Source organism: Platalea leucorodia, assembly GCF_965183815.1.
Source record: "Platalea leucorodia genome assembly, chromosome: 1".
NCBI classification, from domain to species: Eukaryota; Metazoa; Chordata; class Aves; order Pelecaniformes; family Threskiornithidae; genus Platalea; species Platalea leucorodia.
The window spans coordinates 126,508,441-126,530,708 of NC_138823.1; the positions used below are offsets into that span (position 1 = coordinate 126,508,441).

The window sequence follows — 22,268 nt, forward strand, 5'->3', positions numbered from 1 at the left end:
TTTGTTCAACGCAGTAGCCTTTTGTGTGGGAAACAGAAGGCTAGTGATAAACACAGTCTTAGTAATGCACAGTGATTCTTGATTTTAAGCTTTTATACAAAACTTGTTCCCAGTAGCATGCACCCACCATTAAAGACTTCAGTACAAAAAAATGACCCTAAACACTACATTTAAGTAGAAACGAGATATAATTCTGAATTTGTTTGTTTTCCCAAAAACCACATGAAAGAAAAAGAACCCACACATTAATACAAAGCTTTGTGACAAAGCTCTATACTATTACAGATCCAACATTCTTTGCACTGATAACCAAAATTCCCTGTCTACATTTGAGGGAAACAACTTTCAAGTTAACAGAACAAAAAAACCCCAAACAAATAAAAATAAAAATAAATCCAAAAAGAAAGTAAGGACAACCTTTTGTCACAAAATGGTTCAAAATTTAATAAAAAATAAGAATGAAGGGAAGGGCTATTGATGCACTTAGTGAATGTGCTTGCACAGGTCCAGCAAATCCTAGAGTAGGTTCCTATGTGGCGTATCGCTTGGTCCACTGTCTGGCCATTCTGTCGTGCTCTGCTCTGTTAGTCATATACTGAGTGGCAATACTTCCAACCAGGGGGTCAGCTGAAAAGGAAACACAAACCGTGAAATACTCGTCAGCCTTGGAAGGACGAAAAAGCTATTCTTAGATCCAGATTCATTCAGTTCTCTTAGGTTTAAGTGTAAGAACAAGACGCCTACAGATACTAGTCCTATTCTGAAAGCACGTATGCATACAGGCAGAAAAGAAGAAGAAATGGGGAGGAGTTGGCTGGCAATTAGCTATACATTTCTGGTAAACATATAACTAAAACCATTTTCTAAAATTCTGCCTCACAAACAAATGTTCCAATAATTTTATTTTAAGCTAAAAGTCGCTTTCAGGTGATAACAATAAACATAGTACATCATTTATTTATAGTATTAGACTCCCACAAATACCTATACTATCACCTAAGAAGAGGATGGGCTTTAATTCTATTGTCAGGTTAAGTGTTTTTTTGAATATTTTTAGTTTTGAAGCATAAAGAAAGATCAGGAATTAGGGCAGTAAGTACTATTTTCAAAGCAGCAAAAGTTAATTCCACACTTTGGGAATTGGTATTTAATTTACGGGATCTTTCTGAGCATTTATATGGCCAGAATGCAGCATGATTTGGTCTTCTCAAGCTATTTCTGTATTTCCAAAATGAAGAAACAACCTGAAAAAGTATTTTTACATTAATCTGGATCTACAAATTACTTCACAAATAATTAAACAAAACCAATCAGCCCTCTAAGAAAAATAAACCAAGACAAGACTTTCCCAGAAATGACTGTATGTTATCACCATGTTTCTCTTCTCAGTTCAAAGCAGACAAAAAGTACAGAGATCTTCCCTTTTTTGGGGGGACCCATACTCTTGATATTTCTCCTGCAACAGTAAATCTCCTGAGATTGTACCACCACACCGTGCAAGTTCAGAAGCACTGATACCATGTTTTTTCCTGACTTAGGCCAGACGAACATGTCTTCTTATTAAACCCAGTTAATAATCAGCTTTGTAGTTGACTGAAGATGGTGCCATTGAACAATATGAATCTCGGCTTCCCCAGTACAGTCCTAATCTGAGTGTGGTGTTTGCATTATTAACCACTGAAATTCCTGGGACTAGATGTCAGGCCTTCCACAAAGCAGAGTAAATCTGGACTTTTTTGTTTGTTTGTTGACAATAAGAGTTTATGAAAGGAGAAATATGTTGGTTTAGCCAAAAATAAATTGATTGGCTTACTGCCAACATTACTGAATACTACTCAATAATATCTAATGAAAAAATCTTTTGCTACTTTCAGGAAGTGCCCCTGATTTGAATCTTAAGTTTGCGCCCACTAAATTAGGAAGGCAAGTTATCACTGTGACTGTGGTGTACTAAGTCCCTGTAGTCTCAGTCCTGCAAACACTTACTGCATATGCTTACCTTTAATATCTTAATATATCCAGAGGAGGTCACCGAGACCTGGGCTTTGCTATTTTTACATGCATGAGTGTCAAAGAAGCATATCTCATCTAAGATGCATTTTAAAAGTTTCAGACTAGAAAGTATATCACCTTTAACTCCTCAGTCAAGGAGAAGAACTATATAGGGGATTACTGGGAGGATTTTGTTCTGTGCAAACAGAAGGCTAACAGTCTACGGGTGTTTAAGGAGTGCAAAGTTGTTTCATGGCTGGAATGAGGTTTCAGAAGCACTGCAGGGTAAATGGGGAACTTGGGCAATGGGAAAGGGCAAAATTTCTCTCAGCAAAAAATTTAGGGAGTAGCCAGAGGGAAACCTTGTCATAGTGTAACATAGCTCAGGGCTGAGCCTGACAGCACTGCTGCGAATTCCCACACCCTCCTTGGACATGACACCACTGTGTGAAGAAACACTTTCACAGACCCACGGAGAAATGGAGACTAAGGGTTGAACTTGAAAGGAATCCTTGGAGCAAAATTTGATGAATGTGCTGGTTTTCATGCTGTTGGGAAAGGTGGGGTTTGGCCTCTGAGGCATCTGGCTGTGACGGGCTGCAAGAATATCATGGCATTATCATCTGGAACGTGGTAAGTGCTTAATGAGGTTTAGTGCATATTTAGAGTGCTGCCGCTAAGACCTTTATAAAACCTTATGTGAGTCAGTGAAAAGTGATGTGCTGTAGTAAAGGTTTACTCAGTTCAAATCTGAAAGTCTTTTATGTGCGGGATGAATGTTTCTGTGAAAATATGTCTTTCACGTTGAGAGCTGTAAATCAATTTCCTTGGTATACTGAAAGGGTCCTGAGGATCGTATCATCATCCCCAATCCTGGATGATAGATTACAATGCTTGGTTTCCTTGTGTGGGTTTCCATCTATATCTCCTTTTGTGAGCAAGGAAGTATTTCAACAACATACATCTTTGGAAGGATTTGGAAGGTACAGACTCTTCCTCTCACCTCCTCCCAGCATGGGAGGGTGTTTATTCTCTATTACGTGGGGTGGGGCAATCAGTGAGAGGAGTTCTTGAGAGGAAAGTAGGGAAATCCCTTGAAATCCAGTAATGTAGGGAACTGAGCTGTTTATTTATCCACATGTTCAAGCCTTTGTCTTTGCAGTGTTTTGTTTGGCAGTTGGGGAAAGAGTGGAGGTGACAGCCTGCAAGATGTCTGAGGTCTACATAGCTTTTGTTGTAGGTGTGTAAATTCCCACCGAGAGAGTGACCTGTGAATCAACTATCATCTCGGGGTGCTTCCCTCAAGTCAGTGCCTCCCTCCATCGGTGTCCGCCTGTGCGAAGCAGGACTGCTGAAGCTAAGAGGTCCTTGCCTGCCGTAGCATGAGCAGGACCAGCTGCACCCACAGCCGGCTGCCGACCAGACGCTACTGAAAGGTGCTCTCAGTAAGAGCAGTAATAACATTGTTCCTTGAAGTGTGGCAGTTTGTCTATATATTTTATTGATTATAACAATATCAAATAAAAGAACAAATCCAGAGTTTCACAAAGCCACTTGCTCATTTGAGATCCCAAACTGAAGAAAAACAGTTACTGCCAGAGAGGCCCAGCTATTTCACATCTCTGTCAGAGGGTCTGGAGGTGTGTTGTCATTATATGTAGTTATTTATGAGGACTTTAATAAGGACTCTTCAACAGGTGTTTGAAGAGCTGTCTTATTTTAGCAGTTCCTGTGAAGCTGTAAAACCATCAGGAGGCACAACAGCTTTGTTTGGGAAGTCGGGACAGCTGGTGAGGAGGGAAATTTTAACTTCAGATCAGAGCCACCCAACCAGTGAAAGACTGGCCAGTTCAATGCAGCACACCGCATTTGTGCTGGCAGACATAAGGACGGCGTGTGAACTCCAGAAATGCAAACGGTCTCTTTCTGCACCTGCATGAAGTCAGGCAGCTTCAGGCCCAAGCCATGTTGTCCCTGGTGGAGGAGGGAGCCAGCCAGCAGGCCCAAGGAGACAGATCTCTCAACACTTAATAAGTCATGAGTCACCATTGCTATGCAATTCACAGGGATGGGCCATAAAATGGAGATTACAAGATAAATTGAAGCACCTTAATAAAAACAATTAAAAGATTTAATTCCCAACATGCACAAGCCTTGGTTATAGTGTCCAAGTCCTACAAAATACCAAATATGAGGAAGAAACAATAGTTCCCATTTCCCCCTAAACTAAGTAGCACATGGCTGAGCACCACCTGGTTCTCAGCTGGGCTGCACTATTTAAGGAGTATTGTGAAATCTCCATTAATAGGGCCAAATTTGTATTTATAAAACAACTGCTGTGTAAACTGTCTAATTAAGAGATAAAAAGGAATACTGGATCTCAAAATTCATAACGGTACTTTTCCCACGTTTCCATTTCTCGTTACCATAAAACTGTTTCTTATTTTCCATTTGTATATATCTGTGGTTTTATTCTCAATGTTAGAAATTTGTTTCCATAACTAGTAAACTACTCTAGCTTTTTCTTTTATTTTTTAGAAGTACTGTGATTCATCAGTGAATCAGGGTTCATTTCAGAAATTCACTCCAAATGGGACTGTGTCCAAATGACAATGAAAACCAGGGGATCAGGATATAAAGCTACGCCAGAAATGTGTTATCAGAACAACCTAGTGAAAGACATGAAAATAAACCTACAATAAATAACAGCAACAGCAAAACTCTGCAACTCCTGGCCTGCCAGCAGGTTCATACTTTGGGACCTCTTGGATCACCAGATGCATGGCCTGGCTTGAGAGCCACGGGTACCCCATCCCTCAGGGTGCCTGTGGCTGGAGAAGCTGGGATGAGGCAGAGGGATCGTGTGTCGCACTCGGCAGCACCGAAACCCGGGAGCAGCGTTGCGGGTGGTGCTGGCTGCGAAAGCCACGCGTGGGGAGCACGGGGAGTCGTGCCATGGCACACGCTGTCAGCTCACCAGAGAAGCTGCTGCAACTCTGTGGACCTGGAAAACTTTAAGGTCTCATAATCTACTGTTCCTTCTAGTGCCTGACTCTCACTTCTAGAAATCCACCCTAGGACGCCTCTTTAGCTTGTTTAAAGGAAAATTTTTATCCAATACTCTGATTAGTTCCATGTAAAACTGGAACACACCAGGAGTTACAGCATCAAATTGCATGTTAGAGGACAGCGCAAGAGTAATGAAAATATATAAAAAAAGCACCAAATTAAACAAGCATGGACAGAAGCTAAGGTTCAGCAACGTAGCTTACATGGAAAATGTTAATAAAGAGAACTAAAGCATGAAGAAAAGCTTCTGGATGATTTATAGGAAGACTGCAGCTGCTAAATCCCCCCTCACCTCACCATATGTAATCCTCATGTTATATCAGAATTCAAGAAATAGCCCTGTATTTAAATGTAGTTTTGAAAGCTGGGCGAGCTGGAGCTTGTCCCTAGCTTAAAAAGGTTGGATGCGCTGCTCTACAATGCCTTGTCATCTTCTTTTGCAGACACTTAATATGACTGTATAAGGAAGAACTTTTGTATCTCATGTCTGTTGTAAGGCTAATCAAATTTACAGCCCAATTCCAGGGAGTTAATGCTATTGGGGATTTGGATGAGCTGAGGTTTGGTCATTACAAAATTTCAGCTGTGTTTAATGCTAGTTATACTGCTTTATCATTCAGAAGACAGACTATAATTCTTCTTTAAAACTACTTTTCCCTCAAATAAATGAAAATATATTGCTATACTGTATTTTTCTCTGCTTGTATTTTTACAGCTATTTCTATGTCAGCAAATAGCAATTTCAGAGCAGAATTCATCTCCTGGGCTTTTCAATGCTCTTTTAAAAATACAGCAAACATACTCTAGTGAAATAAAAAATGGAGATGGTGTGTTTAACAGCTTGATTTCAATGTGCCTTCTCCATCAGCCACATGATATGCAATGAAATTCCAATTGGTAGTGCCAACATGGTTAGAGAGACACACATTTAGACTTAAAATGTACATTATGGGTGTTTGTATGCATTATATATATTTTTTTATGAGCATTTATAAAGTAGAATTATTTCTATTGCAGTACTTTACAGTTTTAATAGTGAACAGCTGATGGAGCCAGTTATTACACCATCACAAGTGGGTTCTCAGAAAGATTTCTGCAGCACCTTAAAAACTAAAAAGAACCACAGCCCTATAAAAATCTCAGTTTCTTCAGTCAGATATTTACTTTTTTTTTGGTCCAGGTTTAGATTCAGCCCTGTATCAGGGGGAATTCAGAAGAGCTGGCCTCCAGCTGAAGAAGCAGAATTAAACTGCAAGAATTTCCAAAGGTTAGATGCAACTTGAAAGCTCTTATTCTGTCTCCTGAGCTATAAACGACTCCTTTCTCATAGCTGTGAGAGGCATCCCATTGAGAAGCTCTATGGAACTACCTGTTCTGAAACATCAGTCACCAAAAATTAAATCTGCTTTCCTTTCTTTGGTCAGGCTGTGTGAAATGCAGAAGAAAACAAACAAGTAATTTTTTAGTTGTTTGGACTTCAGTTACACATTTAGAAGAGTTTTTGGTTTATGCAATACAATTTTTTTTTAGGCCTGCCTCTCTTTTCAAATACTCTGCTGTATTGCTTTTGAAGTAAAAAAATGGGAGTGCTTGGTTTTTTTGAAGTTTTTCTTAAGGAAAAGTCCAGGTGTTCTGTATGTTGTTTATAGGATAGCTGCCTTGGAGTCATCTTTATGCATCAGCACAGGCAGGATTGGTTACCCTGAAATTAAGACCTCCCCAAAATAAAAGTTCATATTTTCAATAACTACATTTTGTTTGGTGATTTCAGTGCAAATAGCAGTGTAGGACAGCATATATTCCCATATTGGCTTGCAGTGAAAACCAAGTTTTCTGAATTCAATTTTTGTGATTTTTAATATTGTACCAACCTTTATGAAATAGGTCTCAAAAGGCACACTAAAAAAAATTAAGACTGGGGGGAAAAAACAGAAACTAACAATTCACTGAAACACTGGTTTTCTTAACAGCAAATGCTGACAGCTTCATGCACACCAAAAACATCCTTAAACTTAATTTTAAAAAATTATTTTGTTTCTGATTATATTTTATTATGTTGTTTTCAGTGGCATCCGGGCTAGTGTTACAAGAAGACTGGTCAGTGAAAACTGCAGCCAAAAGCAGTGTCAGACATGCTATACCAAATATGTCATAGAACAATTTAATACTCCGAGAGGAAGGGATTAAGAGAAGATGAATTGTTTGTGAGCAATTTTATTTATAGTGCCACCTTGCCTCAGGAAGTTTCCATAGTTCGCCACATGTCACCTGTTTTAAACTTAATGAACTTCTAGAAGACCATGTCAAGGGTACTGTGAGTCTTGATGTGGAAAATGAGGTATGCGAAATGCATCATAGTATCCTTCAGTGATCGTACAGCAGCAGTGTTGCTCTCTTTTGCCATCATTAATAATAATGCACAGACTAAGTAATTCTTTGGAGGCAGAGGCAGGTGAAGTGGCACACTGAATTACTCCACTAACCTTTCACCTTTGAAAAGAGTGCTCAGAATCAGGGCACAAGTGAAAACGAGTGCAGCGCAGCGCTAATCCCTGTTCGTGCGGCAATAAAACTAGCCTCGCGGTTGGAAGTCTGATCAACACACGCGTACGAACTGGAACAACGGAGTGATTCAAGTCAGAACAAAGGGCGGTAGCAGGGCTCTGAATTACTTTACACAAACTGAACTACAATTTATTTCTGACTTTCATAAAATCAGTTCCAACTACCCATATAGAATGTATTTATCCACCTACAAGGCTCTTTCTTTGAAAACTGTACAGAAGAATGATAAAGTGATCAATAAACATTGTATCAAAAAAAGAGAACAAATAAAATTAATTGTTTCAGTAAAGAAGAAAGGTAATCCTTAGAGGAGAAAGGAACAAATTCTAGAAAGGTCTAATGTCTACTAGGAAAGAAGTCAGTGAAGTTAATATCCATTTTAGCAACGACAGTTTATAGCAGAAGTCATATGATATGCAGTACAAGGAACTCTCTCCGCAGCTTGTTTCAGGAACTAGTTTTGCAGATTTGGTTGGTCACATCTTAATACTCAATGCAAAAAATTCTAATACATATAGACTACACCAGTGTGCTAAAACATCAAAATATGCCTGCTGAAATTGCCTTACGGCTCATGTACCTCATTAGGCTGGCCACTATGGTTGACATGGATCGGACAAAGTGGACAACCATATGACCTTAAAGCATTGTTCCTACCAAAGTAAAATAACAAATGATGCAGTAAGATATCCTTTGACATAGCATTCTTAGATACAAGGTGATCGAATATGTTGGAGTCAGAAGAAACAAAGGCTGACTGTGTTATGTCAATTCTCAGTTTCACATAAAACCCAGTATTGTCTTTCCAGATATAGCATGGGAAACAAGGAAATACAGGGTAGATGCATAAGAACTTGAGACACAATCTTTGGAAATGGATCTGAATGTTTATAGTAACCACCTCTGCATCTAGAGACCTAAGTAAAAACTGTGATAGATACTGTAGCTTGGAGACTGTGTAATTTTAAAGCCAAAAGTTTGCCTAAATTTTTTGTCCCCACATAGGAAAGCTGAACTAGTGGTCACTGCGCTAACGCAGGGCTAAAGGAGACTTACAGTTTTGCACTAGGCTTCCTATGAAGTTGTGTTCACCAGTACCTCCCATAGTCCTGGTCACTCAATCATCCAGCCCTCGGCTACTTCTCTAGCTATGCATCTAAAGTCTGCTTCCTGGGAGAAATCAGAGCAGGTGTAGGAGGAGAAAGAGAGGGTGAGATAAAGCATGGAAGACCCTGAGGTCTTGTTCTGTTGTACAGCCAAGGTGTACCCAGGGTGCATGTCCGGGCAGGTAAGCAGGGAAGCGGTCATGTCGCAACAGGTGAAACTCTAGGGTGCTTCTTGGTCTTCATGGTTTGCAAGTAGTCACGATGACTCCAAAAGTCAAGTGGTCTTACAGTGGTGCCTTAGTTTCCCATTTGTAAAACTGAACTAATGCTTCTTCATCACCCAGGATATTCTGAGAATAAATATGCTAAAAATTGCAAGGTATCTGGATACTGTGGTAAATGTGGCTGGATATATGTGTATCGTAAAGAGACTGATATCCATGACTTGACTGTAAATTTTGAGCTCTTTAGAATTGTCAGAAACACATTTGACTTCTGTTAGTTTGTACAATGATTGAAGTTACACAAATATTAAGGCATGTGTGACTTGATTCCAATGTCCAAACTTTTGTCTGGAGAAAAATGTTACCTATCATCTTCAAAAATAAAAGAGCTCTGCAAATCCGGTTTAGAAAGCATCCATTTACTAAAATATCCATTTTGGATACATGGAAGGAGAAATTCATTCCTCTCTCTAGACTTGCATTTGATTGCTGTCAGGCTACCTACCACAGATCTGTGTGAAATATGAGGCTGCCTAAGAAAAAGATGTTTCAGAAATAAGGAGTATTATCTGGCCCAATTTTATTAACATGGCTCTTAAAGGAAAGCGTTGGCAGTGATTCATCTCTGTATCTTGCCAAGGGAAATCATTCTTGTTTAAAGAGTAGAGTTTTTTCAGTCTTCAGTTTTTAGCAGGATTTCTATAAACTTCACTGGCTGACTAGGAGTTAGCTGAGGCAATCATGGATCAACAAGGCACAGTGTACTGATCTTGAAGAGTTGTCTTTAATTAAGGAAAAACACGCACCTATTAGAAGTGCCAGCATGCTGGAACAATTAAAGTTCTGAAATAACACACTTCACTTTGATGCTTGGATGCGTCTCAAAATTAAAAGCACAGATACATTAGCAATGTATCTGTTCATAATAATGAACTCAATTGAGAAACAGTCATTGTTATTAGAAAAAATGAATAGAAAGGTGTTAGTAAATAAGAACTTGATATGAAAGACATTACATGGCACGTGGCTTGATAAAATTTGCAGAAAAAGTTCCAGCAATATGCTGGAAGATGACTGTGAGTAGATAATAAAGAAATCGCAGCACTCGGATCTCAAAATGCTGTCAAGCAACCAAAATGCTAAGATCCATAATGTAACTGGCATGTATCCATAGGGTCATAACTATATTTTCAGAAAAGCACTGTGGATGTTATTTTTGTCTGAAGATTTACTAAGGGAGGGATAGCTATTCTATAGGAATTCCAATGTGTTCAGCATTTCTTTCAAAAAAATAAAACAAAACAAAGAAAAAATAACCAGTTTTCTTCTGGATTTCTCTCTTCTTACTTCCCACTAACCCCCATCTCCAGGCAAAGGAGTGACCTATGGGTCTTACACATCCCGAACAAACAGTTTAATCCCAAAGCAACCGGGTGTAAAGGCATTCCCTGTGACCATCCTTTCTGCAGTGTTAGACATCCTGTAATCACATGTACCAAAGGTAGATTACTCTGCAAGAAAACCAGGAGGTCCAACAGGATCCACTTACCATGTGGATTCCCAGGGGCCAGGGAGGGGAGGCAGTGTTACTGCATGGTCTGCTCTTTGGTGGAATTTAGACACTGTGAGGAAAAGGAGTCCTAAAAGCATCTTCACTTTTAGGAGAAGGGTTTGAATGTGAGCAATACAAAAATCTTCAACTTAAACACATCAGGATCATTTTAGGTCAGATGCAGGAGTCATCTGAATCCTGCTCTTGAATCTATCCCTTTGTTCCTTTACAGCAATTAATCCTTGGAGTAACTAGAAAAGCCTACATATGTTATGAATGCTGCTTATGTTGGTTTAATCTGATTTTCTCCTTCTTGTCCTATTAAATCTTGTTATTAATTTGATGCATTTAAATCCAAAACTGCTATTAGGAATCCCATACAAAATGTCAAAAGAATACAAGAGGCTTTATTTACAAAAGGGGGGGCTGGTGAAGAATTTTATCCCTGCTAAAGGCCAATAGGACCCTTTTTCATAGGCCAGGGCCTGAAATCCCTTGGCAAGTTGAACATTCCCTTGGATCAGGAATAGGAACTTAGGTGTGCCTTGCATTAACACGCCTGTTACTGTTACCCTATAATAAAATATAGTCAGGCTTCTCCATTCCCTCTCTATATGTCCCTTTCTCCCAGGGAACATGTGGAAGGAAGTTGCAAGCTGTATCCGGCTGAGACGTGTCTACGTTTATATGCAGATGATGCAGATCAAGAGGCAGTGGAAGGAAAATGCCTGGAAACTAATTTGTTTGGGATTTTTGTCAGTACGGCCCAGATGCTCTCTTTGATGGGGCTGCCTTCTTGAGGCTTTTCTGGACTGCAGGCATGGGTCGTTTGAGCCCAGTTGTGTGATCGCATGTTGGGACCGTGCCTCATGTTGCCATCTGCATCTGTGGCCCATACTATTCTGGAGGAGGCATCCGAAAATCTACTGCACTATAAATGCAGGAAACAGGTGCCATCTCAGCAGAGTATGGGACAGGGACCTCTGGAGGCAGTCTCACTGCTAATGCGTACACTTGACAGGTTTCTGACAGTCCGGAGCGGTGAAGTCTGATCCCTCAAGTGCTGCAGAATTTGCAGCAATACTGCCCTACCAAAAGAGGCATCCAAGGAAGATGCTTGTACCAACACACTGTGGCTCAAGAAAGTAGGAAAACCAGAGTGCCATCCTGCCCTGAAGATCGGTACAGGCCAGTTACGGCAATATTCCTGGAGGCTGATCACTGAGGTGACATGGGATATCATATGAAGAGAGCAGGGTGGTGTGAGCTCTGGAAATGACTGATGAATCAGCAGGTGAGCAAGAAAATAACCTCATTTTAGTAACCAAATGGACTATCCACTTCTAAATTGACTTCAGAACATGAATGTAATTAGGCCTAATTATGAACAGGTTCTAATAGGACTAGAAGGAAAAACAGGTTAAACAAAATAACTAGCATTCATCATGTAGGCAGGCTTAGCTCCTGAATTAGTTGCAATGAAGTTACATGGCAATGCTGAATAAAGATTGAATTTATGATATTTACAGCAATAATTTCATATTCAGTAACAGGTAAAATAACTTTATTTGGAAATCCTATCTTTCCTGTGTGAGGGGTCACATTGACTCCATTGTTATGCCTGACTAAATGATAATCACTTTGTCAAATGATTTCAGGCATTGGCATAAAAAGTCCTAAGATCGAGCCGTAGAAAAAAGCTGTACAGGGTAGAGATGCTAAAGACGTGGAAGGTCATGAGGTCATGAAGGCATTCCTTCTGCTAGTATAATAGTGTGTCTTACAGTAACTTCTACTTTCATGCCATTTTATCTAATTGGTATTATGAAGACCCAAGCAATGAGGATTCCAGCTCTTGAGAATTTTCCGAAATCTAATTCATCTTAAAGTTGCAAATGCTCCACTCCATAGAAGGCCCTTTTTCTAAGAAGGAAAATTCTACAAACAAGTTACTAATCAGAGCTCTATTTCTGTATCCCATATGAATGTGAAATCTTACAGTACAGCCCATCCTTAAATTTGGGACAATTACACCATACATTTTGCTATTTAAGTAACTGTCTGCTACTCCAGTTAATGCACCTGAAGTTAATTTGCTGTGAAAATAGGGATTCTGAAACACACACTGCATATAATTTGTTTTATTTGTTGCCTTTGATAGATCTGCAAAACTGTAAAAAACAAACAACCGTTTCCTCCTCCCCTGCTGAATAATGCAGAAAATTAGCCATGCAAAATAAGAGACATCTCCTGCAGTAGGGTAAATCATCTCTGAAGGTAGAATCTGAATGACTTTGGAATACTAATTTCTGAAATTCTTACTCAAGAAAGGGAGAGACTAAATGATTTAATAGCTAACATACCTATATCCAGGATTATAAATTTTGCTTTTCAGGACTGACTCTACATTCTTGTTGTGAATCTGTTAGAAAGCCAAATGTAGCAGGCCTGTTTTCAGGAGCTTAAAGAATGTGGAGCAGTGTGATTTCTATGGTGAAACAAGAATAACTGTATTTTAAGAACAGGAAGAAGCAGCCTTAAAAATAGTTGTGCTAATCAGGGTCCTGAAGGTGGTTCATAGGCAGTTAGAAACATACGGCAAGAAATTCCAAAATCTGTCCTGGCTTTCATGTTAAAAAAGGTACAGAGGAAAAAAAACAAACCCCCAAAACCCCACTTAGTAAAATGGAACAAAGGCTAAATGGAAAATCTGGGGTACAAAAATTCAGTGGGACTGATGCTGGTTTATTCCAGCTGAGATTTGAGCTATTTGTATTAACTGGAAATAATGAATATTAGATTAAATTATTATGAGATTAGAGAATTAAGTGTAGTAATACAGGTAAATGTGATGTCTAAGTTTCTTCATTTTCTAGTTTTAATTATTTTTCCCTTAAATATACACGGTTCTATCAGTGAGAAAATATATCCAGTAGAATTGGTTAAGCCCAAAAGTGTTGTGTCTATCTACTTTGTTCAAAAGACTCCAATGTAATCAAGGACATGTCTGTATTGGCTAGACAAAATCTGCATGAAACAAAGAAATTACATGTAATGACTGTAAATGATTGGAGTGTCTTTTGAAAGTAGAAGGCAGCTTACTTTGTATCTTGGAATTCATTCAAATTAAGCTAGGATTCTATATTTTATATATGAGAAGTAACTAAGAGCTTTATTTAAATACTTCAGATTGTTAAACATTTAACATTGATGACTTATTTTGGTCTCTGTTCACACAAAGATTTATTATGTGTATGCATTAAATTATCTGTCTTCTCTCTGAGGTAATGGGCATAGGAAACCTCCCCTGGTACTATTTTAAATTACACATGTTTATTGGAAGGAAAATGAATTGTAACCTTCTGTATTTGTAGCATCCATCATTCATGCATTTTCTCAAGTACTTTTAATTTAAGGACGGTTAAGGTAAAGCTCATAGAAACCCTGTGTTCCTTGAGCAGAAGTGCACAAACTTTTAAAAACCCTGTATGTATATTTATCATATAGCTTTTATAAGCTTTATGTAAAAAAAAAAAAAAAATCAAAATGACAGGTGTATTTTTTCCAGCTTTACTTCCCTTTTGTGATAAGACTGAATTTTGTGTATGTTCTAGAAGCCCCTTTTGAGGAATAATAAAAATTAGGAGCAGTTAATGGTAGTGACAAGACTTATCTCATGAGTGCCAATTACAACCCTTCTTTACATTTATTTCTTGACACAGATGTACAAAGCCTCTTTACTGATTTGGATTTTACTCAATCTCTGATTTAATCAAATGCCATTTAATAAACTGATGGTCGGGTATTATTGTGTCTGAAGTTCAATTTTTCTCACCTTGTCTTAAATAAAAACAAAATAGGAGTAGGAAACTTATTGAAAAGGACAAGAATTCATTAGCAGCATGGTCAAACCTTTCCCATTTAAGCAATGGTTGAAATCTAAGCTTATTTCTTCTGGAAAAAAAAAAGACACAATAAGATGTGACAGATAATTTTGTAAAGAAGATTATAAAAAAAAGTGGTCTTGCTTATCTTTTCCATAGTAAGAAAAGAACACAAACAAAAACCCAACACATTCAGCAAGAGTGAAAAGGAAGTAGATGCTTCATACACCAAATAGTTAAACATATCCAAGAATATAGTGTAGGAATATTAGAAGGTAATTTAGGAAAATTAAAAAAGAATTAGAAAACACACTAGTCATGGCACCACCTAAGTTACCATTGCAAAAACTATTACTGCTCATGCTTCAACACATAATCTGATCGTTAGCTGTGGTTAGGAGGGAATTTCCTTTCCAGTATATTACTGTATGAGTAAAGTGCTTTGAGGGAATTTTACACTTTTCACTGAACCACTGAGCAATGAGCAGTTACAGGCGATGTACCTGAATGAACCAGGTAGTACTGGTTTTCTGCTTGAGAATGACTATATTCCTCCTTCTAGTGATTATTCTTTGTAGAGTTACAGATATATCAGATAAAACAAGAACAGGATAAGTGTATGTGTGACTGGTATCTGGAGCTAGAGCTACTGACTGCTTTATACCTTGGATACCACAAAATCCAGATTGCACATTTTATTTTTAAAAAGTAATCTGTACCATTCACTTTCTAAATTACATAAACCCACCAACATTCTTCTGTAAATAACCTCGGACACTTTTCAGAGAAAAAATTATTTAAACAGACTGTAGACTTCTGAAACCACAATGAGGGGTTTAAAACCAAGTATTTCTAAACAACCTTACTTCTATAGTTGTGTTAATGTTTTTAATAATCATAGAATGCTTTGGGATGGAAGGGACCTTTAAAGGTCATCTAGTCCATCCCCCCTGCAATGGGCAGGGACATCTACAACTAGATGTTGCTCAGAGCCCCATCCAGCCTGGCCTTGTGAGTTTTGAATAGCCTAAATCTAAACACGTGGAACGCCTCTATGCTCACAAACGACACTCTTCTACCCATAAGGTGTTGTCAATGTGCAACTGAAAAGAGCAAAGATTTAGGCCAACATAAATAGTAATCCCGATCCAAGCCTCCTCCCCCCGCACACATAATTAGGAGATATTCCAAGACATATTTTCCCGAGAACTACTCAAGGGATGACAGTTCACAAATGTTTTTCCTGCTGTTACAATAATCCCCACAGTCATGGGTTCATGTTGAGGGGACTTAGTCAACTGATAAGAACAAAATCTTGTAACATTTTCACCAGCTCTTTATGGCAAAGCAAATTAATTCTCTTTCAATGCTTATCTATGTGTAATTCTCATAATGTGTTCCTGCATTGCTTGCATTTATGTATGTTTAATTTCATGTTTATAGATCATGTACACAGAGTTTAACACATATAGGTGTACATGTCAGCAAATACGTAAAGATCAGATGTGCAGAAAGGCTCTTCCTGGCAGCGCAGGGAGACTCCTAGTGGGACTTAGGATGCCTAAATCCCATGGGAAGTACTGAAAACCCTGCCAGCTGTCTGCTGGCATCTTTAGGTGCTTAAATGCCTTCAACATATTGGTACTGTGTGTCCAGCTCAGAATATGAGAAACTGATTCAAACTATAGAATGACAATTAGTATAGTATACATAGTATAGTATGTACAGACAGTAGAGTACAGTATCTTTTAAAAGGAATGGAAAGAGAAACCACTGATAGATTATCAAGGATTTGTAAATATCAGCTGTAGACTATATGATACAATCAGTCCAAATATGGGCATATTACTTCAATAAAAATATAGCAAGTTCTGCAGAAGTGGCAGGGGAACATACAGTATTTAAAGATAAATAGGTACTTTCTGGCAAAAATAACTTTGTTGCAATTGATGGGATCGTTTTGCTTATATGAATGAGTTGATGGTGACAGGTTCTTCCCAAGGTAATCCTGCCCCTGACGTTGTCATTCTGCACTCACTGAGGGCAGAACAAAACCCATCAGTTTTGTGCTGCATTTTCCTTTTGGGATCCTTTCGGACAACTTATTGCAATGGCCTCTATGTAAAGCAGTCAGCCACACGCACCCATCCGCTCTGCTCCCAGTCCAGCAGCACCATGACAGCAGAGCAACCACACACTACATTTTGTATTATTTGCTAAGCAAAAGCCTCCGGAGTGAGCTCATTTCATTTGAAGACAACCCAAGGCAGAGATTTTAAAAGGGACAGAAAGGTTATGGTGCAACTTAGAACAAGCCAAAAAACATTGCTACATGAATTGATTCTTCACCGCTATAACTTTTATTTACCATCTCTTACTCGTTGCCATGCTTGAGTGACGTGGCATAGAGTATTTTCCTGCTCCAGATACAAAGAGAGCATTTTCCATTGTGCTGGAACAGCCCAGAAACCTGCCTGTTTCCTGACAGAGCACAGTATACAAACTCCGAAGAAAAGGGAAAAACAGCTCCAAGCTAAAGAATATAAATAATCTCAGACAAGAGAGCAATTTCATTGTTTACATGACCCTCTGCTGCTTACAAAAAGGATATATGGCAAAACGAGATTATTTTGTTGTATGTCTGATAGTACTGTGCTGTGACGTTGCACCTGGCAGCCTGTGGGTGCCGGGGAAGAATCAAAGTAGCAGGGGTTAGCCAGCCTCATAAAATAGGGCAAATTAAATATTGTTTTGCCAACTTCTATGTATTTCAGTCATTTCCCAGAATAGTCATCACATTTGACAAATCTACTCAAATATGTTCTAGATTATTAGGATGAAGGAGTATTTATGATTTTCCTGTTTTCTACATGTCTTGACAAAAATGTTCTAAAAGGAAACAAAATTTCATTACAAACCAGTACAGAATATATTTAGGCATAGGAAAGACTAGGAGTCCTTTCTGATAAACTGAACAAAGCTGTTAAGCTGCTAAATGGGAAGGAAAAAAGTCAGATTGGATTCTGAAGCAAAGTTTCCGATAGTAGCAAAATGTGCAGATTATGGCTTTAAGGAAAAAAATTACAAGAATGAGGAAAATGAGAAGTGGCTCGTCCCTTGAACTTGCTGTCATCCAGAGTTTCTAAATTCACTTCACAACCGGGGGTGAGGGGAAAATAAGGAATGATAATTGGGAAGTCTAAAAAATTGCAGAAGGAACATCTGATGTGAACTGGCACTGACAGAAAGCAGCCTCTGCTATGGAGAAGCACCAGATGAGGAGAAACATCATACACGCTTCCTCTTAGATTGAGATATATAGAAGAACAGAGAGAAAAAAGATACATCCAGTCTGCTGAGTGGCGAGGGGCACAGACCTGTTCTTCATTACCCGGGGCTGGGTAGCCTTTTTAAAGTTTGAACGTGGAAGCCAAACGGTAGAGCTGTGACCACAAGTCAGCCAAATCCTCACTCGGAGCCAAACGCTCCAGCATGGAACAGATTTTATTTTTACAGCTATGTTACATTTTCCTTTATTAAGCTGCCTTAGATTTATTTTTAAACTTTTTTTTTGGACAGACTAGTGCTTTCAGATCTCACAGTAATTCTGAAAATAGATCTTTTTTACTGATACAGTGGACATCTATTAGTGTATTAAAATGCATGCCCGTGTGGCTGGAGCTTATCCGCTGAAAAACCAGAGCTATTCCTATGGAACCTAATGTGTCGACACATGCTCGCTTTGCAAGTGGCTGGGGCAATTTTGGATATTAATGCCCCTGCACCAGAGATGATCACTCCAACGCAGAGTCAGGAGAATGGAGTGTGTCAGTGGGCATCACACTGAAGGCTGGCAGCCTCGCTCCAACCCCCGGTGGGAGATGGGTTTTCCTGAGAGGGTTCAAATGAACCTACTTCCCTTTGCCTGGGCTGTGCAGAAGACAATTCCATGGGTGGTGCAGGGGGCAGGAGCTCCTGGCAGCACAGCAAGGGACCGCCTTAACTGGCCTATCTAGATTTACCTGTCAATACCTTATGCAAATTGGTAGAGATCAAGGAATTGCTACAAACAAGCATCTGCATGAAGCTTAAATTTCCCAAACACGAGCATAAATTCAAAACGTGGAGGCGCTCAAAACTTTCTAAACAGCAAATCCATCCATGTTGCGCTTGCGCCTGTACCCTGGGGCCTCCTGCTAGGCATGCAGGTACGCCCCCGGGCTGGAGCGATTCCAACAGCGAGCTTCGGGGAAGGCTGCTGAAGGCAAACCTGCCGAGGGACGGGGCAGTGGCATTGCAGCAGGACACCAACCTCCCTCAAAAAGTGTACACTGCTGGCTGAAAGGGAAACAGGCTGAGAAAGCGAGACAGTATGCTAATTCAATTCTTCCCCTCACGTGTTGTCTAACTTAAATCTCCCCACCTACTCCTGTTTTGCAAGGGTCCTGGAAACAGACAGCAGCAGTTCCAGCAGCTTTGTAGCAGGGCAAATACTGTTTGGGCTTTTAGGGCTTTTATGCTTATGTTGAAAAGTCACTCTCCAAAGTGCTGTTTCAGATCCCATTGAGGATCAAAGATATGCATTAAATTACACTATTGAATCCTTTTCTGCAAAGGATGACAGAACGGGGATTTTATACTCTCAGCAGCAAGAGTACAGAACCTTACAAACCTTTGGGAAGATAACAAGGAAAAAAAAAGAAAAAGGAAAAAGAATATAATAATAACTGCATCCCATCTCTAAAGTTTCCTAAATACCAGCACCCTCATGCAGGTGCAGGTAAGGGTGTTAATATTTTTTTGGCAGAAAATTTAGGCAAACCTAAATCATGCCAAACCACATGGATAACTTGTAATTGCAATAGAAAAACAACAATACTATGTTATCCAAAATTGCCAGTTATACCTCCTCTGTGATGAAAACAATGAAGTTTCTGGGGAAGATAAACGCAAAACATAAGGATGACTCATTTAAAGAAAGCTTGAAAGCCTGTCTCGTGTCCCTTAGTGAGACAAGTGAAGGTCCCCATAATCTCAGGATCTTGTTTGACTTTGTTTATCTATGCTTCGATAAATGTAAGTCATTAAAATGCACAGCCACATTACTTAATGTGGGTTAACAAAGTATGAAACCATCTAGTAAATTCATGATTCACGGCAGTACTTGTAAAACACCAGTACATATACTTCTAACCGAGGTACATTATATTTGAAAACCACAATATGTGTTGCACATTTTTAACATAAGCAGTCTACTTTTCAGATGTGCTGAGCAACTGCAACTCCTATAAAAATTGATGGGGCTCACGTCAAAGTAATGTAGCGGTATCTGTCCAACTCATTTACTCTTGTAAGTACATTTACTGTGAGGACATGTACACTTCAATCTCAAACCACGTTCACAGCAAACTTTACATGTAACACTGCACAAACTGTCTCACACTTTCTGGTGGCTTTAAAGGATAACAAGAGACAAGCAGCTTTACACTGCTAATATAATATACCACTGAAGTATCTGAGAGCAGAGTCAGACCAGCTAACCTGGCCAGTGCTGACCCAGGTGAAGTGGTTACTGCTCTCAGTTGTTTGTGCATGTCCTTTGCCAGAGGTTAATGCTCTTTCCTAGCAAAAGCATTTTCTTTCTTTTGCTCTTTCTTCCTTCCTTTTCCTTTTCCTTTTCCTTTTCCTTTTCCTTTTCCTTTTCCTTTTCCTTTTCCTTTTCCTTTTCCTTTTCCTTTTCCTTTTCCTTTTCCTTTTCCTTTTCCTTTTTATCCTTTTCCTTTTCCTTTTCCTTTCTCCATCATTTCACTAAATTGGGTTAGAAAGCAGACAAACCGTGAAAATGACAGGGCTAAGAAAAAAATAACCTTTGACAGGGCTGTCAGTGAGACAGGGACGTCCAACGGGGAGCAGTAAATATTCCAACCCAGATGATGGTGATGATGAGCAGGTTAGTCTGTCTGCCGTCCCTCATGCCCCGGTGAACTCCACACGAGTCAGGCACGTTGAGGAAGGATGACTGCAGCGTGATGGAGGGGCAGGAGGGGGCTGCGAGGACGAGCAGGGGAACGGAAAGCCTCTCTTACGGAAGGAGGCTCATAGACACAGGTCTGGTTAGTGTGTAGCAAATAAAGACCAGGAGGAAAGAGGATGGTTCTTCATTAATACATTGGGAACGAAAACTAGAAAAACTGTCACTTAAGCTACAGGATAAGAGCTGCTTAAAAAGAAGTGGGTATAAAATTCCCATGAGTCAGTTCAGGCTAGAAATCAGGCAGTGGTTTCCAAGGAGGCCCTGTAGGGCCCCTCAGCAGTTTTTTTTGTTACAGCAGCCAGCCAAGTGTTCAGCCTAACTGGGCACATTTGTGGGAAAGCAATGCTGTGGCTGCTCCCCATCTCAGGCTGCCCTCTTATCCCCTGTCTGCACCACCATGTACATCCCCATCGCAGGCGCTCGCAGCCGGGCACGGCCTGCCACATGGGGAATGGGGCAGGAGCAGTGCCGAAGCATTCGGTTCAGGAACGTCTATGGTATTATCGAGGGATAAAATCCCCACTGGCTGTGGAACTTGTGTGTGGGAAAAATGGTAAGGAGCTAGAGGCGGAGGATGACACCAGAAGTGAAGAGGCCGGTGTGAGGGAGATGTAGCAGGTTTTGTTCTGATGTCCTAATCAAGGCTTAGCTGCGTGTTATTAAGCAGACATGATTCGACGTTAAGAGTGTTTAGACATCGGGGATAATCAGGCCAGCCAAATTCAGACTTTGAATGTGTGAAAAAGGAGGCCACGTGAAGAAAAAAGTTGCAGCGCAGTCTTGTCGGTGTTTCAATTTATTTTCTCTGAAGCATTTGCAAATGCGAATTTTCCTGGGGCTCGAGAACCTTTGGCAGGGCTGAGGTGGCAATGACCAACTGAGAACAGTAAGAATTTCAACCCAAATCACCATCACCAGCTCTCTAAATATAAAAATAATTAATTTGTTTTCATACTTGAAGCTCAGTAAAAATACAAAACCTCAGGGGCCATCCACACTTGAAAGCTCCTTTGGATTAAGGCAGTGTGGGAATTTACACTCCCCGGGCTCCGCTTGAATACTTAAAGTACAGTTGACTTTTACTCCAAGCAAGACAGTTTTTCGTGACTTGACTTAATACATTTTCAAAGAGGGGAGTGTCCACACATGGAATTACTCTGAAATAACTAACTGCCCACATAGGCAAGCCCTAGCAGCTAACGCTGGAAGTAAATATTTTCAGCGCTCAAGCACAGAGCCTACGAGCACTTACTCACATACTTAGTTTCATGCAGATGAATGTACCTATCAGGTTTTGCAGGGTTGCTCATGCACATGCCAAAATATTTACAGGATCGGGACCCTGCTTTGTAGAAAGAGATGCGTGCTGTGCCCCGGAGTACCACCTTAAAGAAAAATATGAATCCCCCAACTGAATGCTAGTGTATCCCATCACCTCTCCCATCTCTCTGATACCATTCCAGTTGGCTCTCTCGCACTCCCAGATAATTCACACATGCTCACTCATACACAAACTCTACAGCACCCCTTCCCCCCATGAAAAAGTCAGCCAGCTGTTACAAAATTCAGACATTTCATTAACACAGTTTACTGGCTGATACTGCCAAGCAAAATAGAGACAATTAATAATAATCAGGACTGAAGGGTCTGAGACAGCTTATGAGTAAAGGATTGTATTAGTTGTTTAAAAAGGACAAACTCGCTCCTGCCTGGAGTGATAGGGAACAAAGGGCGGTGATGTATAACCGGGGAGGAAAGAGACTCTCTCCGTGGCTTTTGTAGATTACTGTGTGAATGACAGGAGCGGCAGGAGCAAATACCTCTTTTCATTTGCTCAGCCTG

At 39.8% G+C, this 22,268-nt stretch overlaps 1 protein-coding gene across 1 annotated transcript in view; it reads right to left on the reverse strand.

The window, feature by feature from the left end:
* Positions 1-233: 233 nt before the first annotated feature.
* Positions 234-22,268, reverse strand: part of LOC309589283 (ubiquitin-conjugating enzyme E2 E2) — a 223,943-nt gene continuing 201,908 nt past the window's right edge. The window contains exon 6 of the mRNA XM_082309267.1: positions 234-627. Coding sequence (XP_082165393.1) covers positions 530-627 — 98 coding nt within the window. The 3' untranslated portion in view covers positions 234-529. The remainder of the gene's footprint in view (positions 628-22,268) is intronic.